General features: G+C 40.7%; 1 protein-coding gene across 1 annotated transcript in view; it reads left to right on the plus strand.

The window, feature by feature from the left end:
• Positions 1–25,567, plus strand: part of rab30 (RAB30, member RAS oncogene family) — a 71,552-nt gene that overhangs the window by 22,355 nt on the left and 23,630 nt on the right. The window contains exons 2-3 of the mRNA XM_063053956.1: positions 4,171–4,271; positions 15,112–15,195. Coding sequence (XP_062910026.1) covers positions 4,179–4,271; positions 15,112–15,195 — 177 coding nt within the window. The 5' untranslated portion in view covers positions 4,171–4,178. The remainder of the gene's footprint in view (positions 1–4,170; positions 4,272–15,111; positions 15,196–25,567) is intronic.

A 25,567-nucleotide genomic window follows, 5' to 3' on the forward strand; every position in this document is an offset into this window, starting at 1 on the left:
CTGAAATAAAAACCTTTGTTCCATTTTCTCAATTAATTCTGTATTTGTTTTATAATCTTAGTGGCTGGTTTTCATATATCTAAACTTTTTGACTGTTTCACGTAATTTGTATTTTTTGTTTGAATCTATCAGTGATCTCAAATTGAGCTGCATTTCTGACCCTTTATTCCAAATGGTGTATATTCTATTGCAGTTTAATGATCTCTTGATGTCTGGTCAAAAGTAGTGCCTTGAGTACCATCGTGAATGTGTTAGGCGGCGAATATAATTCCCTCCTTAATCGGATGCCTTCTCTCTCAACCAGTTACTTGTATAAAACTTCAGATTGACAGAGACTCACCATCCACCTTATAAGTCATCTCAAATGAAAACAAATAGGCTAAAGTTGACATGATCTATACTGTTGTCTTTTTCCAGTCAACTGATGTTTGTCCAAGTATTGGTACCTCTTCCTTGATGGACTCTTGTAAATTTAGCATAATCGATATTTATTGACAACTCTAATATGTTTGTCTCTTCCTCATTTGAATAATGTAACAGGATTTGTAATGTTCTAATTAAAAAGCACAGATATGAATTCCTATACTCTAGAAAATTATGGTTAAAGTTGCTGCAGCTCTTTCACATTTCTTCCAACATAGAATGGAAAGTTTAAGGTATTGTTCCAGTACAAAAAATGGCCTGTTTTAAATTACCACCATTGTTATCACTTATGAAAGCCTCTAAGTATTATATTCCAACCTTGTGTTTTTGGTTTCCCTAATCCAGCTAAACTTCTATCTGTTTTTCCACTGAATAAATACATGCTTATCTACCCAGCCTGACATGTCTATTTGTTGGATCCATCTTCTAATAGGGCGATTTTTGATCTGTGCTTTCTCTCTTATCAGTTTTTATATCCCTTGCAAGTTTAATTTTAGTTTTTCTCTTTGAATCTCTGTAATTGTTCATTATATTGATCCCCAGTTATTTTTTATTTTCATTACAGATTGGGGGTAGTTGGACAGGCCCAAATTGATTTCGTTTCCTGAAATATTGTAGTTCACTTTTTTAATCGTATCCAAGTGAATCAAAATGACAGCTCTTCCACTGCTCACCTTTTTGCATTAAATAACTGAGAAACTTAATACAGCTGTGCTGTAAATGGATTTTAATATTTGACCTTGAATATGAGTTCCCATACTCTTTTTCTGAAAACAGGTGGTGAATTTATTTAACAAACTGTCTATTTTGGCACTTTTACTTTGCATTTATTGAATTTATCTCTTTTCATTTCTTTGCAAAATTGCTGTTTGAATCCATCAGTTATTTTGTTCTTCTTTATACTTGTGTACTGAAAATAGCATTAAACAATTTTGAATTTTCTTCTGATTTTAATAATTTATACAATTTGCCTTAATGTGCTGCTTATTAAGCTCTTGCTTAAATAAAAGCATTGGGCCAGTTAAAGTCCACTTCTACTTTCTTGATACTGAGGTAAATGTTTTAAGCTCCATGGTCTGTTGTAGTTCTCCTCACAGTCTACCTTGTTATCATCTTGTCCCTTATTGTTGACCTGAACTGTATTTTCTCTGTAGCTGTTATACTTTATTCTGAATTGTTTGTGTTTTACCATGTTCTTCCTCAGCACATAGATTAATATAGATTTGATCTGTATTCACTGGTCCTACCTAGACTCCCCCATAATAGTGACAACAAAAGAACAATTCTAATTCCTTAAAAGTAAGAACCAAAAAGGCTGTATCAGTAACTCAAGGTCCAATGCCTTAAGTTTCTGATGCATTGTAAGATGCTTCCTTTCTGTTTTGAGATCCTCAGTGAGGGAGAAATTTTGAAGTTGTATAATTTGCCATATTTATGTATTATAGGCAAAACTGATTTTGAAGTTTTCAAACATTAACCTTTAATTTTACATAATGTACAGCTTTGTCCATGATTTAGTTGGATACTTTAATGATTATACGGGGATGGAAGTGTGACTGATAAGTAAGTAATTACAATCAGAGCCAGATTCTCAGTGTATCACCATACAGTGAAAAAGTAAACATCTCTATTTTGAGCAAAATCCTAAGGCCAGCTGCTGCCAACTTGTCTTGGAAGATCTAGTTTCTGAAATTGTTTTGAGCAGAATATTTTGGGCATTGAGGGTGCCTCTGTAATGGTTCAATAATGTTCCATTTTACGTGTGTGTGCGCGCGCACACACGCACACACACCACCCCCCCATCCACCCATCCATCCATCAAGAATTTTGTCTAATGACCAGAAGAATAATGTTTCAACAGTGTTACAGAATGTCAGTGTGTTGAGTATGTTCACAGAATTCAAATGATGATTTTCATTTAACCAGTTTTGTTTAAAATCACTTCGCATCATTTTCTTCAACCATGCAATTTTAAAGTCATTCTCTCCACTGCTTCAGCCTGATTCAACTTAAATTATTCACTTGCTGAAAACCTGTGCTTAATTTCAATTTAGTGTCAGTTACCTAACAGCATCATTCGTAGACTGGGTGCCAGTTTGAAAATACGGTAGGTTAAGTAGTTTCTAAAGTACCAGTTTCATCCAATATTTAGGTAACATGTTATTATACCCGCGTTGTGGATGCCATATGCATGTTATAATAAAGTTAATCTGGCTTGGAAGTATTCACTGAGTAATAAATCCAATCTCCGTATTGCCACATCAATCATCCTATTTAACTTTGTAAAAAGATGTGCTATTTATGAATGCAATTTGCAATTGAGTATCAGTTATTCAACATACCATGCTGTTTGCTTGAGTCTGTTGTAAAATGCATTTTGAATCCACAATCATGAAATATTTTATCTTTATCTACATGGTTTATACTGAAATAAGAAATAAAATACATTCTGTTTAGCCAGATTTGGGCCACAGCTACAGAAAATACGAGATGAATAAGTGTTATATAGAAATCCATACTTCTATACAACTTTTCAAGTTATTAGACTTCTTTAAACCAGATATCCAGGTATTTGTTATTTCTACCTCTTGATTTCTTTCTGAATTTTGATTTGAGTATGGGAGATTTTTTTGAGACATGGAGAAGGTCCAGAGGAGGATGATCCTGGGAGTGAAAGAGTTAAGTTACGGGGAAACGTTTGATGGCACTGGACCTGTACTCAGTAGCATTTAGAAGAATGAGGGGATATCTCATTGAAACCTGTCAAATATTGAAAGGCCTAGATAGGGAAGATGAACGGCTTTGGGGAAGGTGTTTTCTATAGTTGGGAGTTTAGGACCAGAGTGCACAGCCTTACTTTTAAACCAGAGACAAGGAGGAATTTCTTTAGCCAGAAGGTGGTGAATCTAGGAATTCATTGCCACAAATGGCTGTAGAGGCCAAGTCATTGTGTACATTTAAAGCAGGGTAAAGTTCTTGATTAGTAAGATTGTCAAAGGTTACCGGGAGAAGGCAGGAGAATGGAATTGCAAGGGGTAATAAATCAGCGATGATGGAATAGCAGAGTTAACACAGTGGCCAGAATGGCTTAATTCTGCTCCTATGTCTTATGGTCTTTTTTAAAATTTTTGTGCTATAATAGAGAATTTTCCTATTATCATTTCTCAAAACAACTGATAAAATAGCAAATGGAAGTGTCTTTACAATAACAAGTATTGAAAATTTCTTTTTACAGAAGGAATGTATTTTTGGAAAATGTTTTACATTTTAAAAACAAAGGTTTATGTGGAATGCTACAAGGTATTTTAGTGGTACACATTCTGATGTGCAGATGATGGCAAATTAAAAAAAAACTAAAAATAGAATGAGAAATCAAAGATGTCTACCGCAGAGTTAAAAATATGTGAATAAAAGGTTCATAAATTTAATACCTTTTAATAAACTGAAAATTATAATGGGACACCTTTTTTTCTTTGAAAGACGGTATGAATCACTTTAATATGTTTAAAAATGATACTGAAAATTATGTGACTTTTAAGGTTGTACTTTCAATATCAAGATTTATTACCTATGGTTATCAAATTCTTGAGTTTATTTCCCCACTTCAGTTTACTGAAGCTGGGAACTTTAAGAAACCAGCTGTTGAAATTACCCTTCTGCTCAACTACTTCACTGTCTCATGGAAGGGAATTAAAATTCAATTAGGTCATTGTTGACTTTGTAACAAAAGCTCTTGTCCTTTTTCAGGTGTGTAAATGAGTATGGAAGATTATGACTACCTATTTAAAATTGTCTTGATTGGAAATGCTGGGGTGGGAAAGACCTGTTTAGTACGAAGATTTACTCAGGTAAGGAAGTTAAGGTCCTGAATATTAAAATTTAAATTGGGATTGCTCTGGTAAAGTTAAAGTGTGGTGCACGTTTTGTTGTTTTGATTCAGTCATGTCTGGCTAATGTGGGGAGAAATTCTAACCTAAAATGCATGCAATATTTTCAAGCTTGAGCTATAAAATTGAATTTACAGGAGGGCGGTCACTTAAGTGACATGGTAAGTTCCCAATATTTCTTATCAATTTGCCTTTAAGTCTTCCGTTTTGGCAGGGGCTAATAATTGTGATTTTGGTAAGGGAGAGGATTCTAGTTCAACAATTTCCTTGACCCAAAACTACTATCATCTTTGAGGTAGTCTTTTGATTGATGTGGTTAGTAAAACAATAAATGAAGGGGAATGGGCTGGTTCTCAGAATTTATCCTTTTGACATTTTATTTAAAGAAGAGAAGGGGCAGACCTGGGTGATGTAGGTCAGATATTACTAACTTGGGTGAGGTGTTTTGGAAAATGTACATCATGGAGCATTATTTTTATGATTCGAACAAAAACATTAGGATTGCAAGTGTAGACTTGCATCTTTTCTACTGATGAGTATGTGTATTTTATATGCATTTCCTTTGCGCAATTCAGGATATGTTGAATTTGTGAATTATGCATTTCCTTTGCACCATCTGTGTTAACATCATCAATCTGGTTGTTGTATTGCATTATGTAAAATCTTAAGTGCAGAAGCAGGTCATCCAACTCCGCTTCATATGTTCTGCTTCAATTAATCATTTCCCTGTGCTCATCTTGCTACCCTTGGACACTTCAGAACCAGGTTTAATATCACTGGCATATGTTATGAAATTTGTTTTGTGGCAGCAGCACATTGCAATACATAACTACAAATTTAAAAATTAGGTAGTGTTCATAGGTTGGTTCATTGTGCATTCAGAAATCTGATCAAGAGGGGAAGAAGCTGTTCCTAAAAAGTTGAGTCATCAGCTTCCTTTACCACCTCCTTGGTGGTAGTAATGAGATGAGGGCATGTCCTGGGTGATGGGGTCCCTAATGATGGATATGTTATGTATTTGCCTCTATTACATGAGGCAGCATGTTCCATATTTTAACAATATGTAAGAAATTTTATGAAATAGTTACTGAATTTGATAATACACCTAGTTCTGTTACTGTTGTGACTGTGCATGTGGAAATAGTTCTGCATATCTTATCCTTTTGAAGCCCTTCTTTGAAGTTATTCATTGGCCTTCCCACTTCTAAGAAAACCCTGCTGAATCATTCCTTGCTTATTACAGTGTTAGGTTTGGTTTCAACCCCAAATATGTATTGTCCTGTTGTCAATATGTCCATATAAAAGAATATAGATAATCAGAATCAGGTTTATTATCACTGACATGTGACGTGAAATTTCTTAACTTAGCAGCAGTTCAATGCAGATCTAGCAGACTGAAAAAATAAAAAAATAAATAAACAAGTAAATCAATTGAATTGTATATTTTAGAAAAAGTGAGGTTGTGTCTAAAGGTTCAATGTTCATTTAGGAATCGGATGGCAGAGGGGAAGAAGCTGTTCCTGAATTGCTGAATGTGTGCCTTCAGGCTTCTGTACCTCCTACCTGATGGTAACAGTGAGGAAAGGACATGCCCTTGGTGCTGGAAGTCCTTAATAATGGATGCTGCCTTTCTGAGACACTGTGTTCCCGAAAGGTGTCCTGGGTACTTTGTAGGCTAGTACTCAAGGTGGAGCTGACTAGATTTACAACCTTCTGCAGCCTCTTTTGGTCTTGTGCAGTAGCCCCTCCATACCAGACAGTGATGTAGCCCGTCAGAATGCCAGAATGCTCTCCGCGGTACAACTCTAGAAGTTTTTGAGTATTTGTTGACATGCCAAATCTCTTCAAACTCCTAATGAAGTATAGCTGCTATCTTGTCTTCTTTATAACTACAATGATATGTTGGGATCAGGTTAGATCCTCAGACCTTGACACCCAGGAACTTGAAGCTGCTCACTCTGTCCGCTGCTGATCCATCTATGAGGATGTGTATTATAGTAATCTTGTGTGGGGTTAACAAAGATGTGAGTGAGGTTTAACATTTCTTTGCTTTTCATTTGTATTCTTCCAGAAATGACCGATGCTTATTTTTTTATCTTGCAATCTACCTTTTTAAGCATTCGTGAATGGATGTTGTTAGATTTTTCCTAATTTTGTACTTCATTTGTACAAGCGAGGCAGCCATTGTTGAGAGTAGGCCAGTGGTGAGAGTAGGAGTGTCAGGCTTTGGCTCAAAGGAGGCATCAGCTCGAAAGAGATATTTGCTGTGGGTAAGTTTCTGTTAACATCCCATTCCTTTTTCTCTTGCTGCACCGAGTGTAGTAAATGGCACCGAGTTGTGTGTTCAAGTTTGTGATGAAATCTTCATGTTAGAGACCTAGAGTCTCCCTGGGAATTACATCTGCATGAAGTGCATCCAGCTGTAGCTCCGTGAAGACCATGTTGGGGATCTGGAGTTGCAGCTGGATGACCTTTGGCTTGTACAGGAGAGAGAGGAGATAATCGATCAGAGATACAGGGAAGTAGTCACCCCTTAGTTGCAGGAGGCGAGTAGCTGGGTGACTGTCAGGAGAAATGGAAATGTGAATAGGCAGCTAGCGCAGAGCACCCCTGTGGCCATTCCCCTCAATAATAAATATACCAGTTTGGATACTGTTGTGGAGGATGACCTCCCAGGGGAGTGCCACAGAGACTAGTTTACTGGCTCTGAGCATGGGATTGTGGTGCAGAAGGAAAAGGGGGAGAAGAGAGGAATGGTAGTGATAGGGGATTCAATAGTCAGAGGAACAGACAGGAGGTTCTGTCGACTTGAACGAGACACCCAGATGGTATGTTGCCTCTGAGGTGCCAGGCTCAGGGATGTCTCGGACCGCATACACAACATTTTGGAGAGGGAGGGAGAGCAGTCAGATGGCTTGGTACATATTGGTACTGATGACATAGGAAGGAAAAGCAGAGGTCCTGAAGGGAGAATTAGAGCTAGGCAGAAAGCTGAGGAGCAGCACCTCCAGGGGAGTAATTTCTGGATTGCAGCCTGTGCCATGCATCAGTGAGGGTAGAAACAGGATGACTTGGCAGATAAATATGTGTCTGATAAGCTGATGCAGGGGGCACGGTTTCAGGTTCTTGGATCATTGGGATCTCTTCTAGGGGAGATATGACCTGTACAGAAGGGGTGGGTTGCACCTGAACCCAAGGGGAACCAGTATTCTTGCAGGCAGGTTTGTTAGAGTTGGCTTTTTAGAGCAGTTTGTTATTGAGCCTACTAGGGGATCAGCTATACTGGATAAGTATTATGTAATGAACTAGAGGTGATTCGGGAGCTTAAGGTAAAAGAATCCGTCAGAGGCAGCGATCACTATATGATTGAGTTCAACTTGAAATTTGATAGGGAGAAAGTAAAGTCTGACGTAGCAGTATTACAGTGCAGTAAGGGAAATTGCAGTGGTATGAGAGAGGAGTTGGCCAAAGTAAATTGGAAGAAGATGCTGGCAGGGATGACAGCAAAGCAGCAATGGCGTGAGTTTCTGGGAAAAATGAGGAATGTACAGGATGGATGTATTCCAAAAAGAAAGATATACTTATGGCAAATGGTACAACTTGGCTGACAAAGGGAGTCAAAGTTAATGTAAAAGCAAAAGAGAGGGCATACAACAAAGCAAAAATTAGCAGTGAGAGGGACACTTGGGAAGCTTTTTGAAAACCTACAGACAGCAACTAAAAGAATCATTAGGAGGGAAAAGATGAAATATGAAAGCAAGCTAGCAAGTAATATTAAAGTGGATAGTAAAAGCCTTTTCAAGTATGTAACAAAAAAGAGGGATGAGAGTGGATATAGGACTTAAAAAATTAGGCCAGAGAAATGCTAATGAGGGACAAGGAGATGGCGGATGAATTAAATTAGTATTTTGCATCAGTCTTCGCTGTGGAAGACACTAGCAGTGTGCCAGGTGTTGAAGGGTGTGTGGGAAGAGAAGTGAGTGCAGTTACTATTGCAACGGAGATGGTGCTCAAAAAGCTGAAAGACCTAAAAGTACATAAGTCAAAAGGATCAGATGAACTGTGCCCCAGTGTTCTGAAAGAGGTAGCGGTAGAGATTGTGGAGGCATTAGTAATGATCTTTGAAAAATCATTGGACTCTGGCATGATGCCAGAGGACTAGAAAATTGAAAATGTCACTGCACTCTTTAAGAAAGGAGGAAGGCAGCAGGAAGGAAATTATAGACCAGTTAGCCCGACCTCAGAGGTTGGGAAGATACTGGAGTCAATTGCTAAGGATGAGGTTATGGAGTACCTGGTGACACAGGGCATGATGGGACAAAGTTAGTATGTTTTCCTTAAGGGAAGATCTTGGTGAACCTTTTAGAATTCTTTGAGGAGATTACAAGTAGGATGTTGTGTATTTGGACTTTCAGAAGGCCTTTGGCAAGATGCCACACATGAGGGTGCTTACCATGTTAAAAGCCCTTGGTATTACTGGCATGGTTAGAGCATTGGCTGATTGAACGGAGGAAAAAAAGATCAGCCTAATTTTACTCCTATGTCTTTTGTTCTTATAGTCTCGTTATATCCTATATAATCTTCCTTGTTCCATCTCTCTCACATATTTTTCTCACTCTCCTCTCTGCCATGAGTGATATCAGACCACATTTGGCAATTGTGCATTGAGCAATCTATATTTACTGTCTGAAGAGATTTCTGTTAAACTTGAGTGCCCGTAGGAGTTATTTTGGACGTAGCTAGCTTACAGCCATGTCCCATTGCACTGATTTTCTTTTTCCTTTTCAGTATTGATTTTTTTTTTTGAATGCTGTTTCCCCCACCCCCCATTCTGGGTACAGTTTTTAAAATTTGTTTTCCTTGTCTGCCGATCCTTTCCTAGCAATATGGCAAATAACTGGCTCCAGGGGCTCTTTTGATAGCATTCTTGAGCAATTCCCTGCAGTATAGGATAGTAAATGGGGTAGCAACTTGCTTTCCGAACAAGAGAAAATCTGCAGATGCTGGGAATCAAAGTAACACACGCAAAATGGAGGAACTGAGCAGGCCAGGCAGCATGTATGGAAAAGAGTAAACAGTCGATGTTTCAGGCTGAGACCCTTTGTCAGGACTGATGAAGGGTCTTAGTCTGAAACTTCGACTGTTTACACTTTCTCATAGGAGCTTGCCTTTTTTGTTTTTTTATTTTTTAAACTCTGTCTCAGATCTGAGAGGTCTTCTGTGGAATTAGAGTTTGGAATTGCAATCCAAAGAGAATTGCTGTGGTAAATCTTTTGAACAGTGCACTGGAGCATTGAAGTGGGACTAGTGCTATTTTCAGCTGTTGTGTTGCTCTTTTGAATTCTATATTCTTGTTTTTCATTGTACATCAGAATTCAGATCCTCCCCATTTAATCTTTTATTTACTGTATATGTTGCATGGCACTTTACATTATGTGTTTTAAGAATATACACATCACAGCAGTGTGAGCCACTTAAATTAGCTCTGCTTAAAGACTCATTTATCACTTGGTTTGTCAGATTGTAAATGTAGTAAATTCAAAGCCACAAGTGTTTGCTAAACCACAGAGTGTATGGCAAGTAATGGCTGAATTGTACTGGACACAGTCCTTGGTCTGCAGTGTCTAGTTGCTCACAGTCCTCTTGTCCACATCCAGAGGCTTGCTCTTGCTGTCTTTCTGCCTCTGAAGTCCCTGCCCAAGAATGACTGGCAGACTTTGACAAAAGGCAAAACTGGCATTGGAGGAGCTTTTATCTGCATTCAGAGAGGACAATTTTAATGTTTGAAAGCCTGACATTATTTCACATTTTGCCAGCCCCATTTCTTCTCTTACACTCTTGTGATTGCTGATGTGATTCCCTCTTCACCATCAAGCAAGAGAAAATCTGCAGATGCTGGAAATCTGAGCAACGCACAAAATGCTGGAGGAACTCAGCAGGCCAGGCGGCATCTATGGGAAAAGAGTATAGTCGACGTTTCCGGTCGAGACCCATCATCAGGACTGGAGTCAAAAAAGATAAGGTGTCAAGAGTTAGAAAGAGGGGGGAGGGGAGGAAGAAAGACATGGTGGTAGTTGAAACTGGGAGGGGAGGGGTGAAGTTACAGAGCTGGGAAGTTGATTAGTGAAAGAGACACAGGGCTGGAAAAGGGGTAATCTGATAGGATAGGACACAAGGCCATGGGGGGGGGGAGGGGAAAGGAGCACTAGAGGGAGGTGATGGGCATGCAAGGAGATGAGGTGAGAGAGGGAAAAGGGAATGGTGAAGGGGGGGGACATTACTGGGAGATTGAGAAATCGCAGGTTGGAGGCTACCCTCTTCACCCTTTCTGTTATATCCACCTTGCTTGTATCACAGGAACTATTTGGACATGTCATTCTTTGGCCAAGTTGAATTATCTTTAAATATTCCACATTAATCTTCATTTGCAAATACAAGATTTGCCCCCTCATAATCAGTTTATGAGTTATATTTTATTCCAATATACACTACATAGTCTTACCACCTAACGTGCACTCAATGGCCACATTATTCGGTACATTATTACATTAATACAAATATCTAATCAGCCAATCATATGGCAACAACTCAAGGCATAAAGAACATGCAGAGAGGGCCAAGATGTTCAGTTGTTTACCCCAAATATCAGAATGGGGAAGAAATGTGATCTAACTGACTTTGACCACAGAATGATTGTTAGTGCCAGACGGGGTGATTTGAGTATCTTAGAAACTGCTGATTTCCTGGGATGTTCATTAACAACAGTCTCTAGAGTTTACAGAGAATGGTGCAAAAAACTTAAAAACATCCAGTGAGTGGCAGTTCTGTGGACGAAAATGCCTTGTTAATGAGAGGTCAGAGGAGAATGGCCAGACTGGTTCAAGCCAACAGGAATGTGATAGCAAATCAAGTAACTACACATTGCAACAGTGGTGTACAGCAGAACATCTCTGAATGTACAACATGTCAAACCTTGAAGTGAATGGGCAGCAGCAGCAGCACAAGACCACACTGGGTTCCAAGATGTACCTATTAAAGTGGTCACTGAGTGTATACTGTCCTCTTCCTTTATCAGTGACTTAAGTGTAAGAGGTTGAAGTCCCAAATTCCTGGCAACATTGGTGTCCTGCTGATTGAAATAAATAATTTAACTATATCCCACCTATGACTCTGTCCTTTTTCCATGTCTGTAATTAAATGTGCTCCATTTCTTGAATAATCATTTCAGGAAGCTCAGAAGACACACCTTTTCAAAATGTTAGAAGTCTTCACAAAAGTCTATATGTTGGACATAAAGTACAAATTCCAATGAACTCAATAAAGTAGGTATTTACCCAAGTGCTGTTTTGAGTACGGAACTCCTTTGGGAGTGGGAGATCTGGCTTATGGAATTGGACTTTATTCAAAATTTTCCATCAATTTTAAAGGATTTTTCAAGGTGTTAATTACAGAAATGAAAACATCTTCTGGACTTGTGCGATAGAAATTGCAGCAATTTAATTAAAAATAAGACCAGTCTTCAAAAATAAAGCCATAAGGCCATCAAATCTAGTCTTTAGACAAGGGACATTCTGACTCTGTACCATTGTAACCTCATCATAAGACAATAAATAAAAGGTCATCAATAGGCCCTCATTGAAATGTCCATGTCTGGTTTGTGGAAGTATTAGTTTATGCATGGCTCTCAAGAACAGACCTTTGTGTAACTGGGAACTGCCTGTAATTTCCTTACACAGATTTTGGACTTAAAGGCCCCCAAGAAAAACATTCTGCCATATTACATGTAACTTTTAACTTTGAATGCCTTTTAAATTCAATGTATAATCAGAATTGTACAGCATTAAATGAATAGTAAAGATTTATAATGCAGCTTGAGATAAGTAATTGTTACAACTTTTGTGCCTTCTAAATGATAAATTTTTAATTGCCTATGTTAACATTTGCTTTCACTACTTAACTCCTTGTGCTACATAAATGGCTCAATTCTAAGTGAACATGACAACATTAAAGAAGATGAGCAGGAGTAGGCCATCTGCCCCGTCCAGCTTGCTCTGCCAATCAATAAGATCAGGATTGAAATGGCTGTGGATTCAGCTCCAGCTACCTGCCTTTTCCCCACAGCCCTCAAGTCCACTGTTATGCAAAAATAGATCAAACTGTGTCTTAAAATATATTTAATGAGGTGGCCTCTACTGCTTCTCTGGGCAGAGAGTTCCCTCGACTCACTTGTCTCTTGGGGGGGAAAAAGCAGTTTCTCCTCATCTCCATCCTCAGTCTATCCCCCTCGAATATTGAGGCTATGTCCCCTGGTTCTGGTCTTACTTACCAGTGGAATTAACTTTACTCTCTTTTAATGCATTTTAGATTTGTGTCCATTTGGAGGATTATACATTTAATTATTTTTAAAAAGATGTTATTCCTTTGGCCCTGTTCCTAACCCCAAATCCAATCTTTAGGCCCAAAATTCAAAAAGAGTGAGATATTACGAATAGTTAGTGTAACCCCTCTCTACCAAGTTTGCACATACATTTTAGGGTAAGAATTATTTAAATGAGTTGAAGAAAAAGACTTGGGATGCTCCCAATATTATTTGCCCTTCTTAGTTTGGTGTGTCTACTCCTTATGGTAGGAACTTCTGCTCATTTAATAACGAAGATCAGGAAATACTAGACAATGACACAGTTTATGTCTAGGTTGTCCAATTTTATTGGAAACAGCTTGAAGCATATGTATTTCCTGTTTTGTATCATTTGCTTCTCTGAAAGGAATTACTGTGATCATAAAACCATTCATGTTACTGAGACTGATACTGCTATGTGTTCACAACGATGTCTTAATTTCCTTAGTTTTTTTTCTTTCATTTCTAGCAAGTGCATATGTATCGATGTTTAATCTATGCTAAAAATCTACAATGTGCTCTTTATTTCTTGATTTAGAAGGAAGTATAAATACAGTGTTTCTGTATTCATTTATAGATCCGGAAGAATGGGATCTTTGCCAATGTTAGGGAGCTGGAATTGGGTGTGATGATCAAATAAGTAGCTTGGGGTGGAAGGTCTTAGAAATGGTTCTTATCACCCTTTGCTCTGGGGAAGACTTTATGTTCATTGCAGAAAGCTGGGGGAGGGTGGGGGGAATGTAGAATTTCAAGCCAGGTCTACAGGAAATAAAACAGTGGACTAAAGGAGATTGTCTTTAAGGAGTAGGACCTTTAAAAGAATGGGGAGTAGAGATAAAATTTTTAATGATTGGGTCCTTGGGCTGATACTGGGAGAATCTTCAAAGTTGCTGGTGAACGCAGCAGGCCAGGCAGCATCTGTAGGAAGAGGTGCAGTCGACGTTTCAGGCCGAGACCCTTCGTCAGGGTCTCGGCCAAAACGTCAACTGCACCTCTTCCTACAGATGCTGCCTGGCCTGCTGCGTTCACCAGCAACTTTGATGTGTGTTGCTTGAATTTCCAGCATCTGCTGAATTCCTGTTGTTTGGGAGAATCTTCAATGATTATGATCTGTGAGGATGGATGGGAACTTCTCCATTGAAATAGTACCTAGCAAGGGTGGAAGTTTAGCCAAAACTCAGGGGTTAGAATAGAGAGTGGGATCTTTGCCTGTGCTAGAGGACTGGAATTGGGTGAGATGATCAGACAAGTGGCTCGGGGTGGAAGCAGAGGTGGTAGAGATTGAAGATTGTGAATATAATTGGGTGAAACTAGCAGAACAATTGTTGGAATTGGGTTAGAAGTTGATCTGAGGAGTATTGGAAGGTCATGAGTTGGATGGACATCGATGGGGTTGGGATCATCAGGGTTGGCAATTAGAGAATGTTGTAGAGATATGAGCTGAAAGACCATTGCTAAGTAATGTCTAGTAAACAGATGATTCAATCCGATGTAGTAGTATTATTAAAACATTGTTGTTCTGAGAGTATCTAATGGTAGTTGCTTCTGGCACAAGTTGACCTAAATTTCCCTGCAATATTCCAAAAGCAACATTATCTGGAATGAAATCATTCAAAGTGCAATGAAGTAGAATTTGGACACATGGACGAGGTTACTTTGTGTTGAGAATTGCCGGGAAAATCTTGGAAATGGTTCTTATCACCCTTTACTCTGGGGCAGAGTTGACGTTCATTGCAGAATTTTGGGAAAAAGAGTGAAATTTCAAACCAGAGGAAGGATTGCTGCTTGAACTTGCTCGGCCTTCTGGGGAAATTCCCATTCTTTTGGCAGCACTAACTTGGAAGCAAAAGTACTGATGTTCAATAAAAACCACTTCTTATAAGAAATGCTTCCTTTTTTAAAAAAAAATACATTTGTGGTGATTTCCATGCTTTCCTGGCGGCTCTTGCCTGTTTGAAATGTACTTTCCCTGGTGCTGTGAAATCATCAGCAGATGCTAGTGAAATGGAACTGAAATTTCTGTTGCTGATTGCCATCATAGAAACACGGAACATAAATTACATAAATTTCCATTTCCCATTGATTTACTCGAGGTGGTAAACTATTTAAAATGGGGCAAGAAATTCTCCCAGTAATTTAGCAGGGGAAACATTATATTACCAGCTAAATTTCTGGTTATTTTAGTTTTAGAAATGTTTTTATTTCTGGAGTTGACGACCTGTTAAATGACGGCAAGTTCTGCTGAGTTCTGTTACGTCAAGTTTCTCTACAACCCTCCCCCCCCCCCCCCACACTATTTGGTCAAGAAAGGAGTCTTGATATGAATAAGGTTGTATGTGGTTATTTCAGAATTCCACTGATCAAGATGAACATAAAATTAATAAATGTGTACTGTTGTTACAGGGTTTGTTTCCACCAGGCCAAGGAGCCACAATTGGAGTTGACTTTATGATTAAAACTATTGATATAAATGGAGAAAAAGTGAAGGTACAGTATTAATGTTCAAACCCCTTTGACTTGTGACAAATTTTATATAGTGGTATTGCATAAGTTGTTTATTTCAGTTTGGTACCTGATATACCATTGATATAATTACGTTTATCACTGATGATACATTGTGTTTCAAAGAATATTCATTCTCACTAAAATGAATTATTGGGTGAAATGTTTAAGGATTAAACAGAATAAAAGACTAACTCATAGCTCTTTTTAAATGAGTAATATTTGAACTATCAATCAGATATGAGGAACAGGTTGAGCATAAAATTATGATACTACTTAGTCCAATTGATAGATATTTGGTTTTGTAACATTGGGGTGCCCTGATGGATTTTTAGGAACCAACCCGGAAGCTTTCATATTGACTGTTTAACTGTATGGTTCACTAATCTGGTTTTATTTGCACTCATAAGGGGACCAGTTTGGTTTTTGCAGGAATGACAGAGGTGGCTCTTTTTTTTCCCCCCTTCATCATGCAGTCCAGCTTTAATGGTAGCTGGTATTTCCATTGGCAAGTTCGAGAGCCGCAGGATCTGAGGTTGTTTTTTGTGATGTTAGTTGCAGTTCTGGGAAACGTTTGTTTCTGTATCTATTTTAATTCTCTTGAGTTTCACTATCACTTCTCAGTGGGCCAATTGTGTTTGGTCAGTTCTGTGGGCTTAGAGGACTGTGTACATTGATGCTTCTGGACACATCTTCAGTGATGTTCCTGGAATCATCGGGTGTTTCGGGTCTTTCAACATCATACAACCTCCTCCAGGTGACCCAGCTGGGGCTGATCAGACCCCAGCTTGTGTCCAGATGGCTAGCTACCTATGACTCCATGGAAAGTAATAACAAAAATGTTGGTGTACTTTGATGGAACACGGGTCATAAATGGGATGATTCCTAATTTACTGGAATCAGAGAAGAAATGGCAGAAATACATATATTTTTTAGATATTCTTGGCACTTATTCCAAGCAACAAAATACCAAATTTCCAGACACCATGTTCAAAGGTTCATTTATTTTCAAAGTATATAACTCTGAAAATCTTCAATTCTCTGGATAATCATGAAACCAAGAAAGAAAAGAAAGGAGGCACGATTATCAACCCCCAAATCCCCCTTCCTGCACAGAAGAAACAAACAAATCTGATCAGGCACGTCAACCCCCAAATTCCTCTTTCCACACAAAAAAAAGAACAAAAATGTATCAGGCACATTGACCTCCAAATCCCTCTTTCCATACAAAGAAACAAACAAACTGGATCAGGCACATCAATCCCAAAATCCCCTTCCCGTGCAAAAAAAGCCAAGAAGATCAGGCGAGAAAACACTGCATAGAAAATCTATAAGACTGAAAAAGAGACTCCATAGTCCAAGTTCACATTCAAAATGCAGGGAAAAAAAGACCTGGGCAACACCCGGGCACAGCAGCAGGCTCCTACTATCTCCAGTACTACAGAGCAACCGATCAAAAGGCAAACGGCTGGCCCTCACCCTCTCATTCGCTTCGATGCTTCAATGTCCCTTGTCGCTTTAATCGGCGAACAGTGGAAGCCTTAAAGGCGAAGTGGAGCCAAACCTCGGCTTGTGCCTTATTCTGTAGCCTGCCTGCCACGAGGTTTGCTCATACTGCTACTGCCTCCCGGAGACGCATGATCTCCTAACTTCTGCACTCCACCCCCCCCCCCCGATGTTTCAAGTGCCCTCATCACTTTAATCGAACAATGGAAGCTATAATCGCCGCAATGGGGTCAAACACCGGTTTGTGCCCCATCCTGCAGCCTGCCCGCCATGAAGTTTGCTCACGTTGCCTCTGCCTCCCCGAATCCTCTCGGAGACTATGGCGCACTGAAGCACCCAGGTGATTTCCAGACAGCAAAACACAGGGTCCGACAGTTCCAGAATCACATTCAAGATGAGAAAGAAATGTAACAGACATAAAAGAAGTGAAAAAGATCGTTTCATGATCTATCCAGAAGATGTTGATCAACGGAGCAATTTACACAGGCGCCATCTTGGCTGGAAGTCAGTGTGGTCAATAAAACAGCGAATTACAGGTCCAAGGGGGGAAATTATGGAACTCAACGAGTCAAGCAGCATCTTTGGGAGAAAGGGAACTGTTAATTTTTTTTGGTTGAAATCCTGCATTAGGACTTGCTGTGCTGTTTGTCTCACCGGGTTCCTCTGTTGTTCCTGATTCTGATATTTGTAGTCTCTTGTTTCTCAAATGAGTTCCAGATGCTGTGCAAACATCTCAGCAACCATTCAGGAAAAATTGGATGCTGTATGTGGAAAATGACTTGTGGGGTAGAGAGGGGAGAGGTTGTAGGCATGGTCTCTGCCTGACTACAGGAGTGTTAACAGCAAGAGCAAGTAGACTGCAGGGATTTTAGAAGACAGAGAATTTATCTGAGGATTTAAAAAAAAAATGTAATACTAGAAAAAAATTTTAAAAATATCTATATTTGATAAAAGTCTGAGGAAGAATTATTTTTGAGGAGTCTAAAAGTGGCAGAAGTAGTTCAGAAAGCTCAATTAGGTACATGGCATCCAACCTGAGATATGTAAAATTACGGATGTAGGAAAAAAAATAAGGGGGAGAAAGAGAAAATGAGATATTGTGGCATTAACATAGTGACATAAAATCAATTAGACTAAAGAGGAAAGGCTTCATTTGGTGACCAATTTTACAGCCCATGAGTATGGAGATTACTCTGCAGTCAATCAACTTTAGTGACTGAACGGCTGTTAAGTGACCAAGATTAATATAAAGCAAGTAATTTCTACATAACAATCTATTGCTAACTGCATTTTATTTGGAAAATTAGTGCAGTTTTACTGAGGAAATGTTGTAGTTTGTTTCCTTTGCTGTTTAAATAGACTGTTTGGTATAGGAATATTTTTTCACTGTCCAAATGATTATTAACTATAAATCATGTGCCCTGCCGTGCCTCCAATTAATTGGCTGCATGGTCATGGCAGTAAAACTCCCTGAAAAGGAAGTTTTTCTATTGTAGCAGATGGACACACTGTATGATAGGAGTTGAAATTTGGGAAGATGTGGAACAACCACTTTTGCTTCCATGGATTCTGTATTGGGAGATGGGGAGATTGGGACATGGACCAGTACAGGCACTTTGGCCCAGGATGTTGTCGATGTTGTGCCAACTATTTAACCTATTCCAAGATCAATCTAACTTCTCCCTCTCACATAGCTATCCATTTTTTATTTCATCCATGTGCCTATCTGAAAGTCTCTTAAATGTCCCCAATGTATCTGAGTCGACTATCACCCTTGACAGTGTGTTCTACATACCTAGAACTGCATGTGTATATATGTAGACATTTCCCCTCCCCCTTTACGTACCTCCAATCACCTTAAAACTATCATAACACTAACACCCACACCCCTGCCAGAACTCAGCAGGTCGGGCGGCATCTATGAAAAAGAGTCACTGTTGTGGATCGAAACTGTTCTTCAGGACTGAAAAGGAAAGGGGAAGATGCTAGAATAAAAAAGTAGGGGGGAAGAGGAAGGAGGCTAGCTGGAAGGTGATAGGTGAAGCCAGGTGCGTGGGAAAGATCAAGGGCTGGAGAAGAAAACATCTGATAGGAGAGAAGAGTGGATAATAGGAGAAGGAGGAGGGGACCCAGTGGAAGTAATAGGCAGGTATGAAGAAATGAAAGGTCAGTAGAGGGGTAGATTTCTTCAGCAGAAGAAGAAATCTATATTCATGCCATCAGGTTGGGGGGGGGGTGGTACCCAGGTAGAATACAAGGTGTTGCTCCTCCACTGGTGTTGCACAAGAGACTATTGATTGATATGTCAGAACGGGAAATGGGAAACAGAAGTCCTGTGTTTGGCAGATGGAGTGAAGGTGCTCGACACAGAAATCCCCCAATTTATGCTGGGCCTCATCAATGCAGAGGAAGCCTCTACAGACACTAGATAACTCCAGCAGATTCACAGGTGAAGTGTTGCTTCATCTGGAAGGACTGTTTGGGGCCCTGAATGGAGGTGAGGGAGGAGGTGTAGGGCAGACGTGGCACTTGGGGAATAGCATTTTTACAGGAAACAGGGTGGAAAGAGGTAGTCAGGATAACCGTGGAAATCAGTAGGTCTAAAAAAGATGTCATTCGACAGTTTGTCTCTGGAGATGGAGGCAGAGAGATCAAGAACGGGGAGGGAGGTGTCAGAGATGGACTAAGTGAATCTAAGGGCAGGGTGGAAGATGGTGGCAAAATTGATAAAATTGACTAGTTCACAATGCAGTTGTCACTGTAGTGGAGGAAGAGTTGCAGAGTCGAAGGCTTCGAACATAGGCTGTTCTACATAGCTGATGAAGAGACAGGCATAGCTGGGGCCCATGAGAATGCCCATGGCTACCCCCTGCATTTGGAGAAAGTGGGAGGAGCCGAAGGAAAAATTGTTCAGGGTGAGGGCCATTTCTGCAGATAGAAGAGGGTGATGGTGGAGGGGATTGGTTGGTCTTATGAAATTATGTCCTGTTGTGTTAGCTATTGCCACCCTGGGGAAAAGATGCTGGCTGTCCACTCTATCTATGCCTCTTGCCATCTTGTACATCTCGATCAAGTCACCTCTCGTACTCCGTCACTCCAAGGGGAAAAGCCCGAGCTCAGTATACTTTTCCACATAAGACATGTTCTCTAATCCAGACAATACCCTGGTAAATCTTTGATTCCTGTCTAAAGCTTCCACATCCATCCTATAATTTCCCTGGCTAATGAAGGCCAACATACCCTACACTTTCTTCATTACCCTATCAATTTGTGCAACAACTTTGATGGACCTATGGAAATGGACCTTAATTTCTCTCCACTCCTCCTCACTGCTAAAGATTCTGCCATTAACCTTGTACTTTTCAAGTTCAATCTTACTAAGTGTATCATATTGCACTTTTCTGGATTGAAATCCATCTGACACTTCTCAGACCAGCTCTGCATCCTATTAATGTCCTATTGTACCCTATGACAACTTTTTTACACTATCCACCAACCCTTCTAAGTTTCATGTCATTTGTAAACTTACCAAACCACTCTTCCATATTTTCATCCAAGTCACTGAAAAAAATCACAAAGAGCAGGGATCCCAGAATAGATCTCTGTGAAACAGCACTAGTCATGAACCTTCTGGGAGAATGCGCTCCATCTACAACCACCTTCGCCTATCGTGGGCAAGCCAATTCTGAATCCATGCTGCCAAGTTTTCTTGGATCTCATGCCTCCTGACATTTTGAAAGAGTTTACTGCAGCAACATGCACATGGGGAACCTTGACGAATGCCTTACTGAAGTCCATATACATCACATCTACTGCTCTTCATCCTTCAGTTTGTTTTGTCAGTTCCACGGACAGGTTGGTGATGCATTACCTCCCCTCATAAAGCTTTATTGGCTAACCCCAATCAGACTGTTTCTCCAAATGTTTGTAATTCCTGTCTCTAAGAATGCTTTTAGTAGTTTGCCCACCATTGATGTAAGCCTCACTGGTGTACAATTCATGTGATATCCCTACTGCCTTTCTAGAACAAAGGAATAACATTTGCCATCCTCCAACAATCTTTTGGTACTACTCCTGCATCCAATGAGGACATAAAGGTAATCACCGAAGGCTTGATAATTTTATTTTCTTGCTTCCAGTAGTATCCTTGGGGAATATTCCATCCGGGTCCAGGGTCTTATCTATCCTGATGTTTTTTCAGAAGTTCTAGCACGTCCTCTTTTTTTGTAATGTTAACATGTTTCAGTATATTAGTCTGTTCTATGCTGACCTCACATTTGTCAAGGTCCCTCTCACTGGTGACTACTGAAGGAAAGTATTGATAAAGGACCTCCCCTACATCTGACTCTAGGCACATGACTCCTCTTTTATCCCTAATCTGTTTTACCTTCACTCTAGTCATCCTCCTGTTCTTCACGCATGTGTAGACCTCCTTGGGGTTTCCTTAATCCTATTAACCAAGGCCTTATCATGTCCCCTTTTAGCTCTCCTAATCCCGACCTTAAGCTCCTTCCTGGCTACCTTAGAGCTCTCAGGAGCTCTGTCTGGTCCTTGCGTCCTTCATTCTTCCTATTGACCAGATGTTCCACTTCTCTTGTCAACCATATCATCATTTCCCTGCTTCAATGGGACAAACCTATCCAGAACCTCATGCAATTGCTCACTAAACAACTACATTTCCATTGTACATTTCCCTGAGTCCATGTGTTCCCAATTTATGCTCCCAAGTTCCTACCATTCCCCTAATTGAAAACTTTTCCATACCATCTGCTCCTATCCCTCTTCGAGGTTATGGTAAAGGTCAGGGAGTTGTGGTCACTGCCTCCAAAATGCTCACCCACTGACTGATTTATCACGTCACCAGCTTCATTGCCTAGTACAAAATCCAGTATGGCCTCTCCTCTAACCTGCTTGTCCATGTTTTATGTTAGAAATGGTTCCAGGGCCCACCTAACAAATTTTGCCCCAGCCATGACAGCAACCCTGGACCTTTCCAGTATCAATCTGCTCCTGTGTTTTTGGCTATTTTAGGTGTTTATAGAGTACTGCCAACCCAATGATTGCCCCCTTCCTGTTTCTGGCTTCCACCCACACATTCAATGGTGAATCCCTCCATGCCAACTTCCTTTTCTGTGATACTATCCCTGATTAACAGTGCCACTCCTCTACCGCTTTTACAGGTTTCCCCCGCCATCCGAAGGTAGAGCGTTCCTATGAAACGGTTCGTAAGCCGAAATGTCGTAAAGCGAAGAAGCAATCACCATTTATTTATATGGGCAAATTTTGTGAGCACTCGCAGACCCAAAAATAACCTACCAAATCATGCCAAGTAACACATAAAACCTAAAATAACAGTAACGTATAGTAAAAGCAGGAATGATATGATAAGTACACAGCCTATGTAAAGTAGAAATACTTTACCACAATCATTTCTGAACTGTTTGCCGAAGCGAAAATCTCACGCAAGTGCCATCGGCAGAAAATCTCACGCAAGTGCTGTTGGCAAGAACACTGTCTCCAGTAATCTTTAAGCTGTGAATCTGCCAAATCATACCAAATAACATGTAAAAATACACAGCCTATATAAAGTAGAAATAATGTATGTACAGTGTAGTATCACTTACGGGAATCGGGAAGACAGCGAGCACACTGATGATGGTGTGTCAGACTTGGAGTTTGGGTGGTGCAATGGACCCCACCCTCTGGGCCGCTAAGCAACACATTGCCGCGAAGAACGCAGGGGTCCAGCAGTAGCCGGGAGGTACACAGCACATCTTTAAGAAAAAAGCCGAAACAAATATGCTAATTAATTAGGTGCCGCCCGTAATTGTCAGCCCAGATCAGTGCCGATTTCCAATTGTGTCGTCTCTGATCTGGGCCGACAATTACGTGTTGGCGGCACCTAATCAATTAGCATGTTTATTTCAGCTTTTTTCTTAAAGATGTATTGTGTGCCTCCCGGCTACCTTTGCATTCTCCGCAAATTGGTATCTGTCCGTGGCCTGGGGGTTGGGGTGGTGGGACACTGGGGTGTCATCTCGTCGCCTGTTTCCATTAGCGCAGGCAGCTCATCTTCTATCTGTGCCCGCCTCGATGTCGAAGGTCGAGGTTCGTCATCTGCTGTGGCTGATGTGGAAGGCTTGCTTGACTGCTGAGCCTCGCGCATTTTTCTATCACACAGTTCTTTAATAAGGACTCAAACCATCCTGCAAATATCCCCTAAACTGACGTACCCTTTCAAAATTAAAGTTGTACTTTATCATTACTCATTCGGTTTTGATTGTTATCCTTTTTTCTTTCCAATTGCATCAGCTCTTCATCTATCAGATCTTGGTGATGGGATGCCAAAACCTCTTCAACATCATGTTCGTCAGCTTCCACAAGCCAAACTCACGTTGTCCTTACTTCATTCACCACGATCAAAACGCTTAATTATGTCTAGTTTTACCATAAGTGTAACACCCTTACGAGCTCTTTCAGGCTTTTCCGATACCATAGAACTTATCTTGCAAACGGCTGCTCACAGGCACGTGTTAAAGCAAAGCAGTTCTGAATCTAGGGGAGGGCGGCTGCTCGGGGCGCACGCTGCCTTTTATCGCGCAGATTTTTTCGCGTGCTGATTTTTTATCGTGCGCTGAATTTTTATTTTCGTAACAGTGAAAACACCTTCTGAAAGGGAAAACAGGGTACTAATGTAGGTCTTTCGTAACAGTGAGGTTTCATAAAGCGAACGTTCGAAAAGCAGGGGACACCTGTACTTCATTCCTTGTTTGTCCCTTTTGAAACATCTCTCAGGAACATCCAGTTGCCTCTCCTGCCTTGTGACAGTCATGTCTCCATTATGGCCACAACACGTAGTTCCATGTACTGATCCATCCTCTCAGCTTATCACTCTTGTGCCTGATATTTCTTGCATTAAATACATCCAATGACTGCATCTATGTCCTATCCACAGCCTATCCTTCGGCACCATCTCTCTACATGTTGCATCTACCTTTACATCAGCTGTTCCATCCTCTGACCTATCATTCTTGTTCCTATCCTTCTGCCAAATTAGCGGCTCGAGCAAACCTGCCTGCAAGGACATTGGTCATCCCTTGAGTTCAGGTGCAACCTATCCCTTTTGTACAGGCCACACCTTCCCCAGAAGAGATCCACAAATCTGAAACCCTGCGCCCTGCACCAGTTCCTCAGTCACATCTTTATCTGCTGTCTCATCCTATTCTTACTCTCACTGGCACGTAGAACAGTCGGCAATCCAGAGATTCCTTGAGGCCCTGCTTTCTAGCTTCCTATATTTATTTATCAGGACCTCATTCCTTTTACTACCTGTAGCGGTTACTTGAAAATAAACCAAAGATGTTCAGAGATTAAACACAGGGCTGAAGCAGTATGACACATTCCATATAATGAAATTCTAAAGTTCAAGAGAATGTTTGATCCTTTATTAAGAAATCGGCAAAGACAAACAATTTTGTCGCAATTATAAAACTAACGAAACTAAAACTAGCAATATAACGAAATAAGAAGTCTATGCGTTAGTGGTCAATAAGGGGGAAAAAAATCCCGTGACCCACTCCCTGGCTTTAAACAGATTAAATGAATTTAGACAAATCGTGAATACATAACTATACTCCACTTGCTTCTACCACATTCCAATCCACATGACAAATTACCCATAATAAACATGCAGCACAAAATACGATTCAGACAGAAAATATGGCTCCTACACCCCAAACCCTAATTATTACACTACTATAATTACAACTACATACCACCAAAAAAGAGACATGAAATTTATGGAAATGTGCTCTTGGATTTGATGTACGCTAAAGTTAAGGATGCATACAGCTCCTCTCCCCTCCCCCCACTGGGAAGGTCAGCTCTCAACCTGGTGCATCTAAAACCCTGCTACGTGCCTCTGGTGAAGAGTAAACCTGCAACCTCGAGGACAGTGAGAAAATGGTCAGAGGAGGCTTATGAGGCGCTCCAGGGTTGTTTTGATGTGACAGACTGGCAGTCACTCTGTGAGCCACATGGAGAGGATATTGATGGGCTCACAGAGTGCATCACTGATTACATCAACTTCTGTGTGGACTGCAATGTTCCGACAAGAACTGTCCTTCGTTATTCAAATAACAAGCCATGGGTAACAAAGGACATTAAGGACATCCTGAATGCTAAAAAGAGGGTGTTTAGAGATGGAAATAGGGAGGAGCTGAGGGCACTGCAGAGGGACCTGAAAGCCAGGATCAGGAAGGCTAAAGACAGGTACAGGAGGAAGCTTGAGTGGAAACTCTAGCAGAACAACTTGAAAGAGGTCTGGGGAGGTGGGGATGAGGACCATCACTGGGTTCCGGCAAACTAGCAACAGAGGAGCTGAAGGCAGTGTGGACAGGGCCAACGAACTTAACCTGTTCTTTAACAGATTTGACATTGTGGCCCCTGCCCATCCCCCACATGAGCCATCTGTTGTTGGCCCCCAACCAACACATATTCCACTCTCCCCTCCTACCCCTCCTCACAGTCCCCCACCCTGCTGTCATGACTATACCCCTTCCCCACACGAAACCACCATGGTGGGCTTCACAGCTGAACAAGTGAGAAGATAGCTGAAACGTCTCAACCCAAGCAAGGCTGCAGGACCGGATGGTGTCAGTACCAGGGTGCTCAAAGCTTGTGCCCCTCAGCTATGTGGAGTACTTTGCCATGTATTCAACCTGAGCCTGAGGCTCCAGAGGGTTCCTGTACTGTGGAAGACGTCCTGCCTCGTCCCTGTGCCGAAGACGCCGCGGCCTCAATGACTACAGACCGGTGGCATTGACCTCCCACATCATGAGGACCCTAGAGA

Source organism: Mobula hypostoma, chromosome 7, assembly GCF_963921235.1.
Source record: "Mobula hypostoma chromosome 7, sMobHyp1.1, whole genome shotgun sequence".
NCBI lineage: Eukaryota > Metazoa > Chordata > Chondrichthyes > Myliobatiformes > Myliobatidae > Mobula > Mobula hypostoma.